The 15,980-nt window shown below is 53.6% G+C and overlaps 3 protein-coding genes across 3 annotated transcripts; 2 read left to right on the forward strand and 1 right to left on the reverse strand.

Moving 5' to 3' along the window:
• Nucleotides 1–7,452: 7,452 nt before the first annotated feature.
• On the reverse strand, nucleotides 7,453–7,704 carry Z520_07800 (uncharacterized protein; the record flags this gene model as incomplete). Its single annotated transcript, XM_016778297.1, has 2 exons — nucleotides 7,453–7,560; nucleotides 7,594–7,704. 2 exons carry the CDS (start codon nucleotides 7,702–7,704, stop codon nucleotides 7,453–7,455), a joined length of 219 nt encoding a protein of 72 aa, XP_016630657.1.
• A 2,436-nt stretch (nucleotides 7,705–10,140) lies between these two features.
• On the forward strand, nucleotides 10,141–10,842 carry Z520_07801 (uncharacterized protein; the record flags this gene model as incomplete). Its single annotated transcript, XM_016778298.1, has 1 exon — nucleotides 10,141–10,842. One exon carries the CDS (start codon nucleotides 10,141–10,143, stop codon nucleotides 10,840–10,842), a length of 702 nt encoding a protein of 233 aa, XP_016630658.1.
• A 1,589-nt stretch (nucleotides 10,843–12,431) lies between these two features.
• Nucleotides 12,432–13,733, forward strand: Z520_07802 (uncharacterized protein; the record flags this gene model as incomplete). Its single annotated transcript, XM_016778299.1, has 3 exons — nucleotides 12,432–12,838; nucleotides 12,938–13,394; nucleotides 13,482–13,733. 3 exons carry the CDS (start codon nucleotides 12,432–12,434, stop codon nucleotides 13,731–13,733), a joined length of 1,116 nt encoding a protein of 371 aa, XP_016630659.1.
• Between the last annotated feature and the right edge of the window lie 2,247 nt (nucleotides 13,734–15,980).

Below are 15,980 nucleotides of genomic sequence, written 5' to 3' on the forward strand. Positions count from 1 at the left end.
GGTAATGGGGAGAGGATCGGTGGTGGAGGGATAAAGAAGGAGGAAGAGGGAATATTTTGGGATTCGTGGTGGTAAGAGGTGGTGTGCCAGATGGGTGCCAGAGGGCAAGGCAGGCCGACCAAAGCCAAAAGGTTGTTGAGTCTCGAGCGGCCCAAAGCAGGAAGCTCGGATCTACGCTGGACAGTGGGCGATTTGGCGGGAGGGTGGGAGAATGGGCGGTCGACGATGGATCGGATGGGCAAGTGAGGTGAGAACGGAGGGGCGGCGCTGAGAAGCTGGCGAACCTGGGAGCTGGGAGGCTAATGGCCCTAGTTTCTGTCCAAAGGTGGTTTTAGAGAGTGGGTATGGCTGGCGCGACCATTTCAGAGCGAAGAGGCGAGGACTGATAACCCTGGTCCGATGAGATGCAGTAGTGGCAGTGGGTGGGTAACCTAGGGCGCAGGCTAAAAGTGTCGCGGACTCGCGGTGGACTGAGGGCTTGGGGTGGCGCAACTCGTCAAGTTGGAGTCACTGCGCGATCCCAACGCTCGCCGCCCGACACGACGCCCACCTGGTGTGTTGCTGCGGCTAAGAATTTGGTCTGAAACGCTAATGGCGAGTGGACACCGTCGTTGACATGGGGGAAGGGCGAGGGGGAGATGTGTGACTGGAGATGGCAAGCGAATTGCCAATCGAAAGTGGTTGGAAATACCGAATACAGGGAAATGAGGAGCACATCCAAGAGGGCGACAAGAGTGGGAGCCTCTGGGGGAAGATTTTCAGAGATAGGCAAAAGATAGGAGACACACAGAGAGATACGAGTCGTGTCGGGGGAGAGAGGCTGTGGTGTACGAGTACGAGTAGGTACAAGCCCTCCCGCAGAAAATAAAGGGTGGGTATCAGTGTTTCGCCGTGGTCTGATATATAAAAAATCATCCAAGAGAGTTAAGAGCAGCAGCTTATGTGTTGAGTATCTAATATGAAGATATCCGCTTCCTCTACCACCTCGTCCACTATCGGAAATAACCTCAGGCAATAGATACCAGCAATGTGCGCAGAGTATTGGTGGCGGGAATGCGCGGAGCGTGCTGGGATGGAAAAAGCCGCACAAAGCCGCATTCAGCATATAAAATATCATGCGATGATGTTCTCAGCGAATACCCAAGCACCACTCGCCGGAACCTTGACCGGATTCCACCACAATTAATAATGATTGCTTGTATAAGATGCCCGTGGGTTTCTGTAGATGAGATGATTGCACGCACGCAGCTCTCCGTTTCCCCTCTATTGCTTCCCCCCGAAAACGGAAGAGCCGTTCACGGGAAGCGCCGGGTATTCGAAGGCGAAGAAACCAGAGGCAGAGGGAGAGGGGGAGACAGGATCACAGGATGGTCTGAGCGTGTCCTCTTTTCTTGGTCTGGTACCAGGATTGGGGTGGCAGGTCGCACGGCCCGAGTGCAAGTTTTCCAAGACCCAATGCACAGAGCTGACCTGAAATAATGATTTATTGACTGAACTGAGTTTGGCCACAATACCATTCAACTTTCCCCGCCAAAAGCAATAAAATGGGAATGGAAAAGAGCTAAAATTTCAAAAGACAAGAAGCGAAAAGGCAGTGCCACAGCAAACAGACCGGCAGAAAAACTGCTCACAATTGGCGGGAAGTTTTTGGCGCACGGCTGACTCTTCCGACCAATCAAATCTACAACCCGCGTCAGGCCAAGTCCGTCCTGGCGCGGGTCCTCTCCCCCGTCCAAGCTCCTCTTACCTCTCTCGATCTTCCCCTCGCACAGACAGGGCTTTTGGGAATAAGCCTGGGAATCTCTCTTCCCGTTCCCCCTGCTCTCCTCCTCGTCCTGTTATGCCACCAAACTGGAAAACAGAAAAGAAAAAAAAGAACGAGGAAGCACAGTCAGCAATCCTGCTCACTGTCACGATGCGTTGCTGGCGGTGCAAAGCGTCAGCACTCAGCACATTGTACTCGTAGCAGAGGGCCTCCCTAAGAAGTATATCCGTCCGAGCTCATCACCCCAGAGTCCGGTCTGCAGCATTATTGTCATTGATCGACAATAATGTACACCAAAGCCGTGTCCCGGAGAGAGAGTGCTTGTAGCAAAATGAAACACGAGACCCATAATCCCCTCCCCTCCTTGTAGTTGTAGGGAGCACAAAGTACTAGGTACTGACTGGCTGCGAGGGACGCGGCACAAGCTGACTGTCCCGCCGGCCAGCTTAGAAGGCGCGTCAGGCCCCTAACCGGATCTAACCAGGCTTGCCAGGGGGCCCAAGTCAACCAATCTCCCAGCACCGGCCAACGCTGGCTGGCTGTCGAAAGACCGCCTCCTACGCAACAACTCTTCGCTTCACAGCAACCCGTTAACCGGGCACTTTGGTCCTCGCGACACCAATGACGGCCTCTCCCTCCTCTCCAACGCAGTCACACCTTCCTTCCCGTGCCGTGTAGGGTCATTGATTCCAAGGCATACCACCGTCTGCGCGTAGGGTCGCCGACCACGGGGCCCTGAGGATCTTTTCGGACACTGTTCTTGTGTACCTGGCAATCCTTCGCGTGGCAGCGCAGATCTGCACTGGTCTTGGAGTGGTATTCGTTACCTGCAAAATCAAGATTTTTCAGAGTTCAAGAAGCGGGCACTGGCGGGCTACCCCAGGCGGCTCCTGGACCATGGCGCGCCTCAAATCACGGCCAGTAGCTAAGCGGCCAGCGGCCAGCGGGGCCTAGTTGTTAGGTCAGTTGGGCCTTGGACATGCCTTGGAAAGCCCATGTTCCTGCCCACTTTCCCCCCCGGAACTTTCAGAGAGCAATGGAAATCAATAATGATGGCTAGAGGCGACACCGCAGGCAATCGGCCTTGACGATCTTGTCGAAATGCAGACCCAGCTCATGACCCAGCCCTCCGCCGTCTCAAGCGGGAGCAAAGGGCGACGGCGTCCATAGTAAGTTGCATAGGTACTTCGTACAACCAGGTCAACCCAGTCTATACCATCTCACAAGAACTCTGAATGGGCGTTAATGCTGGGCGCTGGTCGTATCACCTCGGCTGCCACAACTTCCCCCTGTGGAAAGCTGCATGAGGAGTGGAAGTGTCCATCGCAGGTTTTGTACCCCCCGGATCATACATCCGCCCGCTACGAGTGCTCCAGAGGTCATGGAGCGCCATCTGGGACGGAGATGTGGGCTATGGTTTTCGCCATTCCAAGATTTTGTCCATACCGCAATATCACGACATCATGACCTTTGTTGCTGTTGCATCTAGCGGCTCTCATTTCTACGTAATCCCATCACGAGACCAACATTTGCATGCGGGTTCAAGAGTGAGGCGTCGATAAACCTTGGTTAGTGGTGGAAAGAAAAGAAGAAACAACTGCCAACTGCGACAAGCATGGATGCGATCGTCATTGGCGACTTCGCGAAAGCACGATGGGTCGAATGCGTCCTCAATGTTCATCTTACCCCGCGAGAATCTAAGCAGGCGACAGGTTAGCGAGCCAGGCGGGCGCACAGCCTGGAGAATTGACGCCGCACACCACCTTTGGCTGCCAGGTGAGCGCCACCTGGTCCTCTGTTTGATAACTTTAGCAGGGCGGTGAGTGGCATTCCAGCATCTGACTCGCTGACGACTGACCTGGGTCAATTTTCCACCAAGGCGGTGAGGAACAGCATCTCCTCCAATCACACCAGCTCTTTGGACACGGGCGGGCAGGCTGCGCACCCAGGGCCATGGCTTTCTGGCTGCTCGCGTCAGAGATTGTGGCTTCGCGCATACTGGGGGAACCTTCCCCATCTGTGCGAACCTAAGGCCCGTCATGCAGTGAATATTCGTACCGGATCTTGCGGCAGTGACGGAAATATACATAGATCCAGTGACCTCTGACCTCAGGTACGTACCTCGTTTGTCATTCCTGCCACTCCCAGACACCCAGATGCTCATTAAAGTGCTCACTGATCCCCAAGCCCGGCAAAGCCTCATCGTCTGATGACGTATAATGCCCTGTGTGTCTTGCTCCTGGCTGCCTGCTTGCCACGGAGCACGGTCGTGACGCGGACCCGAGTGAAGGAAAGATAGGATGTCAAGGCCCGGGAACTGGGAAAAGGTCAACACCCAGCAGAACCCATCCCAGGCGGCCCCTCGGAGGTGGGCGCACGACAAGAAATGTAACCCCCACGGCCAAAAAGGCGGTATAGCACGCAGGGCCAATCAATGCAACGCGTGGCGGGGGTCAACCTTTATCTGTGGGAGAATTGTCTCCCTTCATGCACGCACTAACTGTCACCCTGCCTTGTCGCAGCTTGAGTCAAACTACCACCGGACTGCCCCTCGCCAGTCGCGAGTCGCGACTCGAGCAGGTCTGCCTCGTATCAAAAAAGTGTATGCTTGCTCCGGGCCATCCACACGGATCGAGTCTCAATAAACGTGGACCGAGGGCGAGAGCCAAGGTTAAGCATGAATCACCCCAGGTATTATGTCCTGACTAAAGCAGTAATCGATTCCGACAATGAATACCCGAAAAATCCATCGAACCATGCAGTAATAACTGAAACGACCTCGGACAACCATAGTACCATCAACGGTGCGATGCGACGTAAACCACTAGATATGGAAGTTATCGGGGCGATTCTCGGCCCCCTCCCACCGTCAAACGTTTCTATTTTGTGAATTGACTGAAGGGCTGCGCGCCATATGGATGACTGCTCTCTCCAGGTCAGCGCAAGCAGAGTCAGCTACAAGGGATAATTTCCCCTTTGCGATAAGGGCTGCTATTTCAATCTCAACGATACAAGGGAGATGTTCTTTTTTTTCGCGGTTTTGTATCAAAGGCACTCTGACTGCGTCCATGATGTTGGCGAGCCTTGGACTTCGCACCGGCCAGGGATGGACCAACACCTGCCTAGGTGGAAGACACCGGGACTGTTTGCCCTCTAGATAGAGTTCTTGACGGGTTTCAACCAAACAATACCATTGTCACGGACGTTTTGGACAAGGCGCTTAAACTGGCTCCTCGCCGACTCCTCGCCGCCTCCTCGCCGACTTAGCATATCTCGACCATGCTATCATGTACGAGGTGGATATTGTCCCATCGCTTGTGTTATAAATCGCCTTCCCCATCTTGCGCGCGTGCTATCTCCTTTTCATCTCGAAAGGGCAGATGGTAGTGCTCCTCAGGTCAAAGCCCGTCCACGGTTTTGCAGGTGTCCCCACAAGCCCTCCAGGACCCTCTTTAGGAGAAGGTATGGAGGAGTCTGGAGGATACTGCACTGCCTGCTTGGAGCCTCCCCCCGGCAGCTTGCAATCTTGTTATGCAAAGGGACGGAGTTGTCGTGTAGCTGCATGTCAGTCACAGTAGTTTTTGCGTGGCCACAGCCCCTCCTCTTCTCAAGCCAAGGAGGGGGTGAGCAGCTCGCCTCCTCACTTCCACCACCCAGAAACCCTACTGATCGACTCTGCCAGTTGCAAATCCCTTAAGCGCAAGGAGATTTTAAGTCCAGGAGTCCCTGCGGCGGGTGAAGCCTCGGATACTGGATGGTTGAACCCTTGGGCACCGTGGGAGGGGTTCCCCTCCCTCTTGACGAGCCGTGTCGACTCCCACATTGGCTCTTTGAATAATGGCCAGGACCCTGGGAGCGGCAGTTACTGCTTGACCTGACCACCCTCCATATTTTAGCTGCCGGTATATCCATAGCGGTATCCATCTTTTTTCTCATCGCTGGAGGGGCGCGCTCGAATCGAGTGGATTGGGGGTGGGTTTCTAGACATGGGAGGACGGGCAGCCTAGGGCGCCATCAGGGGGAGTCGCTTATTCGATAGCCAGAGTATACGTGGCAAAGACACCAGTATCAATCCATTATTAATACATGGTTAGAAGATGGCGTCAAAGGCGCTAGGCCAGTACAGAGTCAAGCCGTCGATGAATAAGGCGAGGTGTTATCAGTGAGTGTTTGTGTTTTGGATTTCAGCTGCGAAGCATGTGCCATTCTTTGCTATTTCTGGTCACATGATCAGCTGATCTCCTATGGATTAGTAGGCCCAGCCGGAGAAACTCGATATTAGTAGCCGGTTCGGGTAACTAGCGGGGAAGGATCCCCGGGGCCATACCCTGTAAACGCTGCAAACGGTGCAAACACCAGCCACACAAATCCACCACGGAAATTCCTTTGGGTGGGCTTTACTAGGTATTCTTGCCATCAAATTTTTTCAGGCCGCCTTGTGCGAGAATAGCATAGTAAGACGCAATATACACTCCCGCCCTCCGTACCGAAGCACCACTCTGGACTCTACTACTGCGCGGAGATATTCGTATCGTGCCCTCCTCAACCGTTATGGTGGCAAATTGCAAGGGGAAGCCACATCAACCCTCTAACAAAAGCCCTACCTATACCTACATACCTGGGCAGTCCCACTCTATGGACAGCTGGCAGGCGACATCCCCAACATAATCATTCTCTGCTGCATCAAGAGTCTCGTCTCCGTTCTCCATCTCCAGAGTCCGTAACCTCATGCAAACGACTCCAGGGCATATCTCCACCTGGGGAGGCCTCGACCTCCTGCTGGATCCAGTGTTGGGTCCACCATCATTGACAGTTGGCGGTGTGAGTATGCACTCCGCAAACATAATCTTTGCGAACTACTGGTCTGTGTCCAATGTCCCCAAACAGGCAAACCGAGAGCGGTGGGTATCGTTTCGTCTCCTTCTTCTCCAGGTTTGGGAGCATTAAGCCAGAAGACTGGGCGCATTACCCGTATCAACTCCACCTGTCGGACTGCCAAATGCTGGCCGCTCAGAGTTGCTGGCAGTTTTGATATCAAAGGCTTATGCAAGCCACGCTGGCGCCATCACTTCACCCTGGTGGATATGGTTGACTTGCAAGTCGCCACTACTACTCGTATCGGCAGAGGATGTGCCGTTCGTGGGCTAGAAATGGCGTACCCTTTGGTGCCCGACTCCTCCGCCACCGGAACGCTCTTGATCCTTGGCCGTGTTGATGTTGCACATGCTTCGTATCGAGTGCATGGCGCACGACCTTCCAACGACGCAGCCACGAAACCAGCCATCAGAGACAGGGAACGTCACACATCATGGACGTCTAAGCGCCTCTTACAAAATTGTTGGGACGAGGCCCCTTGCTGATCTATGCAGCGATGGCGGGGTGCAGTCGCCCCAGGTCTCTTGCTCGCAGCGTTCTCATCCGTGATTTGTCCAGCTTGGAAATTCTCCATGCGAGCCACTTTTTGACATGTGAAAATTTCTGTCCCTCCAGCTTCCAATCCAGAGTAACCTTCCGCCACTCTATGCTATGGGGCATCCTTGCTCACTCTCTGACCGCACAAGTATGCGAGCTTTACCTCCAGAACCGTTTTCGAGATCGTGGGGATCCCCAGACCTCGTTCATCTCCCAAAGCTTGCGCAAATGCAAATATGTCATCCCAGCCCAAAACTGACCCGCCGACTTGGAGTCTAGGTTCTTTTGAACGGTCCAGGTCGACCGAGTTCCCATCTGGGCTCGAGGAACACGAGAGCAGGAGCCTGTTTCAGCTTGTTGGGACCTTGATCGGCGCGCTCCGCCTGAGCAATGTCAAGGTTGCTCGACAGCCATACCTTCCCATAGAAGTCCGGTGCGATCGAACACTTTCGATGGTCGAACCGCCCGGTCGATCCTCGTTGCCTGAGTGCCATTCGTGCAGTTGATGTTCCTTTCACCTCATCCATGGCTGCTTGTCCACGAGAGACAGCTCCCTGTGCATCCCTGTTTGAAGATCTGGAAACTTCCAGGACCTCTCAACGCTTCAACCCCTTCAATGTCCCTCCCATCGACAGACAACATCATCGATGGTTTGAGACATGTCACCCGTGCAATTGGTTGTCCAACTCTTCCTCCTCGTGGCAACGTCTTGTCTTCGTTATGACCAACGACGCTAATGCGGGTGGCTTCAAGGTTTGCTGCAGAATACCCGTTGATCTCGTTGTCCACGACAGCATTCTGCTTATCAGACCGCTCAAGTTTGTTCTTGTTCGACTATGCTAATTAGCAATAGAATCTCAAATCAAGTCAGACCTTTCGGAATCATGCTCATCAACAGACTTCCCGTGCTACACGACATCCACCTCAATGCTGAAGCAGCTGCCACTGCCCATCCTCCTCCATGGGGTTACACCGCATGCGGTCTGTGTGCAACATCTTGAAAAGTCAGTCTGTTGAAGTGTCCTTGGCTCCTAACCCCGCCGCCACCTCCCACATCATGACTTGGGTCCTTCGATTGCCTTTCTGCCACTATAGTTTGGTGTGAGAACGTGTCTCTAGCATGCAATGTTTGCACAGTCAAGTGTGGTTGTGACCACTACTTCCCTGCAGCACAGCCGTGAATTGAAGATTCAACATTCGAACCCAGCCACCAGTCCAGCCGAAGTGCTTTCCTTCCAAGACTCACGGTGTCGACCTGACCGCCACCATGGAGACAGCGCTCACCACTTGGACTGTTCCCAAGGCTTTCGATATTTCCTTGGACCGTGTACCCTCCTTTGCTGGTGCGGGCATTCCGAAAGAGCGCTTCGCACCCAGGCCCCTTGGACCTGGTCCAGATTCAGGCATAAGAATCACATTGACAAGAAGTATCGACAAGTAGGCAGCGGTCTTTCGAGCATCGTCTCGTGAAGTCAGGTACCTCCGTACGCCTTCACTTTGCTCACCATTCCACGCACAGGTAGTACTTGTCTGCTACACGCAGAATGCGCTCAACCAGAGGTACCGTGGGCAGCCCGCGCCGTCGCTCGCTGCGAGATTCATTTCCAGCATAGCTCGACCTCTTAATTACAGGGAACTGTCTCTCAATTCGTCTCATGCTCGAGTGAATTGATCTTCTCTCGACTGAAAAAGGACCAGGTCCCTCCGTCATTCAGCTTCTGTTCGATGGTTATCTCCTCGAAGAGCCCTTCAACACTCCGCTACAAGCCACGTAGTATGATAATACTGTCTCGTCCCTAACGTATACCGAGGCGCAAACAGACCAGAGTTGAGTTGGATTCCAGCATTTCTTCGGGTCCTGCATCCTCATCCCTTGCCATTCGACTCTCGCTCCTGTATTGCTCTCGGTTCCTTAAATGTCCTTGCTTCTTCCACATCCCATAACGGCGCGTCCTGCGCTGTTTTGATCCAAACTATTTCGAACCTCCAAAGGCATTCATTGACCATCGAGCCGACATGCCTACCTACCTACCTGCCTACCTGCCTGAATACATTGGAAACCACACACCGAGATGCCCGTCTTGTCCGGGTACCTCGTTTCGCCATGAGGTTTCCCATTCGACGGAGGTAGCTGCCGGTGCATCTATGAGTCGTTTGGGGTATGGGTAACCCCGTATCGGCAATACGGTATGCGTACCTCCGCATGGGGCACCTCGCTGTGGATGCCTCCTGGACGTGCTACGCATGAGTAGACATACAATACGTCGGTGGAGATGAATATGATTATGAATAATGGCCATGGATATGGATATGGATATGACCACGGATATGTGTCTGAATAAGTATAAGATAAGGTAAGCTGACCAAGGCCCATCCAGGACCGCCGGCAAAGAAACAATTACCCATTACAAACCAAATACAAGCACGCAGCCTGATCTGCACTTGCTACTAGCACGGCCAAGATCAACAATGACGCTCTAATAATCGCTTACTGTCATGTCAGCCTCATCAGTAGCAGGCGGGTGGGGGGTTTTCAATCGGGCCCGCCAGAGACGTCTGGAAAAGGGTAAGGCTAAGACGATATGTATGGTTTCGCGCTTCGCTGGCGGTGGCGGCGGTGGTGGACATCGGATATATAGGCGGGTCGGTCGGTCGGTCAGCGATCGACGTATGCATTGTGGTTGCGATAGCGGCCAGTTGGAACGTTCAGTGATTTAATTTCCGTGCTCACTGTGTGCTCGATCCAAACGAGTCAGAAGAAACACCAGCGAGAGACGGACGCTCCCCAGAATTGCAGAAGAGGGTGGACACAGCGAGTTCCAGCGTGTCCATTTCCGCCTCTACCAACTTCCCCAAGAGGTCCTGAGAAACAGGTGCCGACAGGAAGGAATCCAAAGGGGGCTCGTTGGAACGAACACCGGGCTGTCGCGATTCTCACTTTGAAAATTGGGGAAAAGCGAAAAATGATCCTCGACAACGTCGGCAGACGGCTCAGGTACGAGTTGCTGCCTGCAACAAGTGCAGGGGCCGAGGCAGAGGACGGAGACGGAGACGGCGACAATACGGGTCGGAGCATCATCGCGACAGGAAATCCGTGGCGGTCAGATCGGGCCAAGATCCTGTCCATGGTGGTCGTGATCGCCAGCGTGGTGGTCCTCGTCAGCCTCGGCCTGCGCTTCATCATCGCCGAGAGCGCCACAAGAAGCAACAATAACGCCGCCACCCTGTCGTCGTCGTCGCAGGATTGCGGCTCGACGCGTGACTCGGCGCTGACGCGAGGCTGCGTGTTCGACATCGTGACATTCGCGTGGGTGGCTCCAGCGTGCCACGACCGCGAACTGTCCGCTGAATTCGGCTCTCTGCGGGCCTGGGGCTGGTTTTTGGACCAGAACAGCACGCAGGCCGTTCCTCAGAGCGAGGTTGAAGACGGGAGGTTCGATGTCGTCTATGTCTCGCGCGCGCAGTTGGCGTACCGCTGCGTGTACATGTGGCGGAAATTGCACCGTGCTATCCTGCGCAGGGGTCCTTTGGATAGTTTTGTTGCGCAGTATAACACGACTGAGTATTGTGGGCGGATGTTGCTTGACGGACACAGTCAGAAGTCAGAGTCTGTGGACAAGTCTGCTGTCCTCATGATGTCCCGTTTCGCGTCTTGTGGGATCTGACAAAAGGGACCAAGGATGTGCTCGTTAGCCAGGCGCCGGTCTCAGCCCTGAATCCCTCTACTCGACGTTCTTGATGTGAAGAGGGCAAGGGTTTACTTGGTGGGGGACTTTTTGGAGTCGACGGCTGCTGAGCTATTGAATGGCCTTTGCATACGCCGCGTGCAGCATGGATAACGGGACGGTGTTGCGCAACTGAGATGTGCAGGCTGGCAGCTCTTAGACCTCAAAATCTTCATCTTTCGAGAAGGTCGAGATCACACACCGTCTTCCGCGGGATCCGTCACCGCCGCCCTGGTCAATCCCTACCGTTATGATTATGAGAATCTTGCAAAGGACATAAACACGTCTTGGTGGTGAGACTCCCTCCACGAGCACTGCTGATGGCATGCTGATCCACATGATTCAGCTTCGCTTGACCTGCTGGCGGGTTATAAGTTCCTTAACAGGATTGACGCTGGGAGCGTATTACCCAATGTTGACTGGGGGATTTTGCTCTCACCCAGCCCAAGTCCAATTCTGCCCATTCGTGAACTACCGCTATATCTCTTTCTCCGGTCTCTTCTCTAGGTCCTTCTGGCCTTTGAATGTCCCAAGAAACCATACCCAAGTTCCAAGACTGTAACTTAGCGATGTCAGCTCTCAGTGGCAGATGATGTTGATAGGGTTGTGTGCTCTGTGTCTCGCAGGTGCACTAAGAACGACAAAGCTCGCCGGCCCGACGCTGTTCTTCTTCGGCAAGAACATCGCCCTGAGTGGCACAGCCCAGGAGCCCCTCTCTCCGGTCTTTGAATGTTGGAATCTGAACTTGCCATCTGTCTGTTGTAGTCCGTTCATGTTGCTAAGAGCCTGCGTCACTCCGGCTTGAATCTCGTGCAGGACGCCTTGGTCGTCAGTAGGAAAACGAGAGTCTTTCAGATGGGTTTGGGGAAAGCTGCGCTCAAGTTAGCTGCAGAATAGATGCTGCTCGGAGAAGAGTCAATAGATCTTGATAATGACAAATGTGCTCACTGAGTCGGGTTGGCGTCAGTGCTGCTGTGTTCCATACTATGTTGCTTTTGACAATGGTGCAAGGGTTCTGGGCTGGTCTGAGTCTGATCATGCCTTGCTCGTCAGAGCTGCGAGGCATTTCTTTCAACCCTCTGATTTTCGCGGAGGCGTGGTTGTTCGGGTTCACAAAGCAATGCACAAAGCAGGCGATGCCCAGACTGTTTGCCTCCTGTTCCCCTGTCGAGCTGCGTAGCAAACAAGCATGCTGCACAATCACCACCAACCCCCGTTGCAAATGTTTCGCCGTATGAATGTCATCCAGCTAATGCTCGACCGTAGTATACTGCCGACACCGCGTTGTATACCGCGTCGCCGCCATGCAGTCCACCGTAGTGATCCACTTTCATTCAATATGCTGCCCCAGTATTCACAATTGGGAGGCAGTTCTCTTTCGTGAATTTCACAAACGACCGTTCACACCTACCTACCCTTTCACCTCTCACCTCTTTTCTTCGTTCTTGCTTTCCATGCACTCTGATCATCAACACATGTCCCCTTGGATACACGAATCCCACAGCCTCAAACTGAACCTCGTGCTCAACATGGGTAACGAACAAGTCTCATCGATGATCTCTGGCGACTTTGATCCTGCTGCTGGTGAACGCGCGACAGACCAACAGGACCAGAAGCAGGAGTTGGCGGCGGAAGAGATGGATGTTGTCAAGAAAGAAGAAGAAAAGGGAGACGTCTCCGATAACTCCAACACTGCTGCCGCTGCCGTCGTCGTCGCTGCGCTTCACAGCGCTGCTGTCGCTTCTGTCGCAAACGCTCCACCTCGCGACGCCGAGACTGACCCCGACACAAAAACCAGACTCGCGATCAGCCAAATTCCCATCAACCAACACAAACCCAGCCTCGCTGCCAACACCTACCTCGAGTTTCCCTTCAGCCTCGACGCGCACAAAGTCTTCTTGAAAGAGTTCCAGGACAACTGGGGCTACGGGTTGAGGTATGTATGATGAAAACTCAAATTCATCTCCCGCTCATCTCGATGACTTTTCGAGACTGACTCCTTGCTGACCTGTGGCTGATCGACTTTTCATCGCAGACACGACTACTACTCCGACACTCGCAAAATCGCCATCAGAATGGGTACCGTCTTCCACAGCATCTTTGCCTACAACGTCGGCGACCAGGTCGCGAACGACCTGCGCATCCGCAAGTACCATCCCGAGAAGCTCATCGCCGACTTTGCCGCCCAGATCAAGCAGCGCACCGACTCTCCCGTTGACTTTGCCGAGGACGGTAGCTGGCACTCTCCCGACGTGGCCTTTGCTCACATTGGCGCGTACTACCCTGGTGTGGTCTTCGAGATCAGCTTCAGTGAGAAGAAGTTGCCGTTGCAGGAGCTCGCGCAGCAGTACTTCCGTGGGTCAGACGGCGAGGTTCAGGTCGTCGTTGGGTTTGACATCGAGTTCCCTGACGCGAAGAAGGGGAAGTTCATGGTTTGGAAGAAGAAGGAGACTAAGCATGGCAAGATCAAAGCGCACTTGGTTCTTGAGGAAGTAAGAAATCTCTCTCTCTCTTTTTACCTTTTCTTTCCCATTCTCGCGCCATCTTTTACTGACATACCTACTCTTCCTAAATTTTAGGAGTTCCAACACTCAGACGGCAAGTTGAACAAGGACTGCAAGGGCATCTACCTCAACCTCGCCGACTTCTGCCCGGCCCGTATGATCCCTGACGATGTGAAGCCAATCATCGCGCAGCGCACCTACCTCGGCCACGACACCGGCATCCACATCCCGGCGTTCGAGCTCTGCAACTTCCTCACCATGGCCCACACCAACCACCAGCTCGCCATGGCTCACGCTCGCGCGCAACAGCAAAAACAGCAGGCGTAAGCAAGAACCGCGGGCGGGCGGGAGGGAGGTCAACCACTGCGCTGCAGCTGCAGCAACAACCACAACCACAAAGTGTCGGCCTACGCGGCCTAGATACTAGGATAGCTTTTCTTCATCAGAGCTAGAACAAGTTTCCAATGAAAAGAACAATTGACATGGCATGATCCTATTTCCTTTCATCTTCCCATCTCTCTTTAGTGCTGGTTTTGGTTGACGTTGTTCGCCGTGCGATGCGGTAAGTATGTAGCTTGTTCAACACAGCGCTCCTTTGACAGATAACGACGCTTCATCCCGCCTTGTAAGTTGGACAGCCTTCAAGTGTATGCTATCGTATAGTCTGTTGACCCTGTAGTCGTCGACGAAGACGATGATGGCCGTGGTGGTGATGAGACGTTGAATCTACTCCGCGTCAAGTAAAGGGGGTAAACAAATCGACGTCATGAGGAGGTGCGATCATGGGCCCCGATTTGGGCAAGTCTAGCGACAAGCGAAAATTCAGTGTGGGACTAGAGTCTTGGCAGTTTAGGGCTGGCCAACCACAGGTCAAATTGTGCACGGAAACTTCCAGTCCACCGTGTATATTGGGGCCGAGTACTCCGCCGTACGAGTATAACTGGGAATTACGTCGGCACCTGGTACCCGCGCTACAAGATGCGACTGAGCCTGTTGTCGAACGTGGGCTTCAAACTTGCTGCCCGGAGGATGTTTGTCGACAATATGCTAATATACGGTAGGCAAGGAGGGCGAAAGCCAAGAAAAGACGAGAAAGAAGAGGACTCTCCAACGCTCGTCTCATGCATGACAGTCCGTCATGGCAATGGTCCTTTACCTCGAAGAAGGAGCCGGATTCGAAGATGGGATGGCACCTGTTCTAACATAGAACATAGGCCATATCAATTCTAGCCGAGCATGCTCGACGGCAGCGAAGAGGTCATCATGTTAATATACCCATCTGGGCCATGCCAACGGCGATTCCCTTTAGGGCTTCAGGGAGCGTCGACAACGCAGACGCCTAGCCAACGTCGCTGTTCCCAGTATCCCTTGATGAGGTGCACTTGTGAGACTTCCTCTCCTAAAAAGCATCGATCCTGCTCGCATGTGTGGCGGCGTAATATTCCTTCCAGTCTGGATCAGTTTACAAGGGAACAACGGGTATCTACTACTATCCAGAACCTATCTTTCTCTCCAATGCTCTTTACCTCTGGCCTATATAACTCTCTCTTTCTTCCGAACAACATCTTCCACAAAGCTCAGAAGAATTCATCCTCAAAGATCATACAGCCTCCCCCACCGGCCCAACCCCCTCTCAGACCACACCGGGCTCATCGCGACCAGCAACTTCTGCATTCGCGTGGCCCTCCTTCAACAAGATCTCTGCACAATCTATCTGTGGGGATATCGCCTGGACGCTAACGGCTACCCTTGTGTAGCGGTGCATTGCCATTCTTATTGACACCCGCGACGCCTTTTGGTAAGTGCGGTATTAGGAGGAACACTGCCTCAAGACTGCAGCAGCAGGCTGCTCTGCGGAGGACGTTGTTTCCATCAGAGTTGTGATGCTGAAGGTGCACCCCGATGCCTTGTTTGTTTGGGTAAGTAACGGAAAACTTCGACGTGGCCGGGCTACACTGCTGACTGGTGATATTCTTGAGGAGTGACGTCCCAGGAGGCTAATACCAACATCAGTATATTAATGACGACGTGGCAGGCGGTGTCCAGGAGCGAAGGAGGAAGACGAGGGCCGGAGGGATGAAGGTCAACCTACACAGTAAATGTGAGCGATCATCTGGGGTGTTTGCCTATGCCCATCTCGTCGGCGAGGGCCTCCTCTAAGGCACTGCTATATGTGGAGGAAGCTGTCCAGTTCAGTGACCTGCCACGGCGTTAATTAGATGTTGCAGGGCGTACCTGGAGTTTGTAAAGCGTCGATTTCCATTCCCAGGCGCTGCTTGGCACCCGCGAAGCCAATCCATTCAGTCTCGAGGTTCCGGAATTTCTGCATCCGCTCTGTAGAATCCACAACGTCATGTCCCAGAACGGCTCTAGCATTGACCATGTCCGTGAGATCCTGAGAAAGCTGTACGTCTCGGAGGAGTTTTCCCTCGTTGCCGAATTGCAAGTCGCATCTTCAAACAGTCTTTCGACCATTGGGAGACAACCGCAGCTGGTGGCTAGACACAAGGGTTCGTTGGCCCACTGTTTCAGGACCAGGACATCACCCCACATGGCGAAGACGAGATCAAAGGA

This window comes from Fonsecaea multimorphosa, assembly GCF_000836435.1.
Source record: "Fonsecaea multimorphosa CBS 102226 unplaced genomic scaffold supercont1.16, whole genome shotgun sequence".
NCBI classification, from domain to species: Eukaryota; Fungi; Ascomycota; class Eurotiomycetes; order Chaetothyriales; family Herpotrichiellaceae; genus Fonsecaea; species Fonsecaea multimorphosa.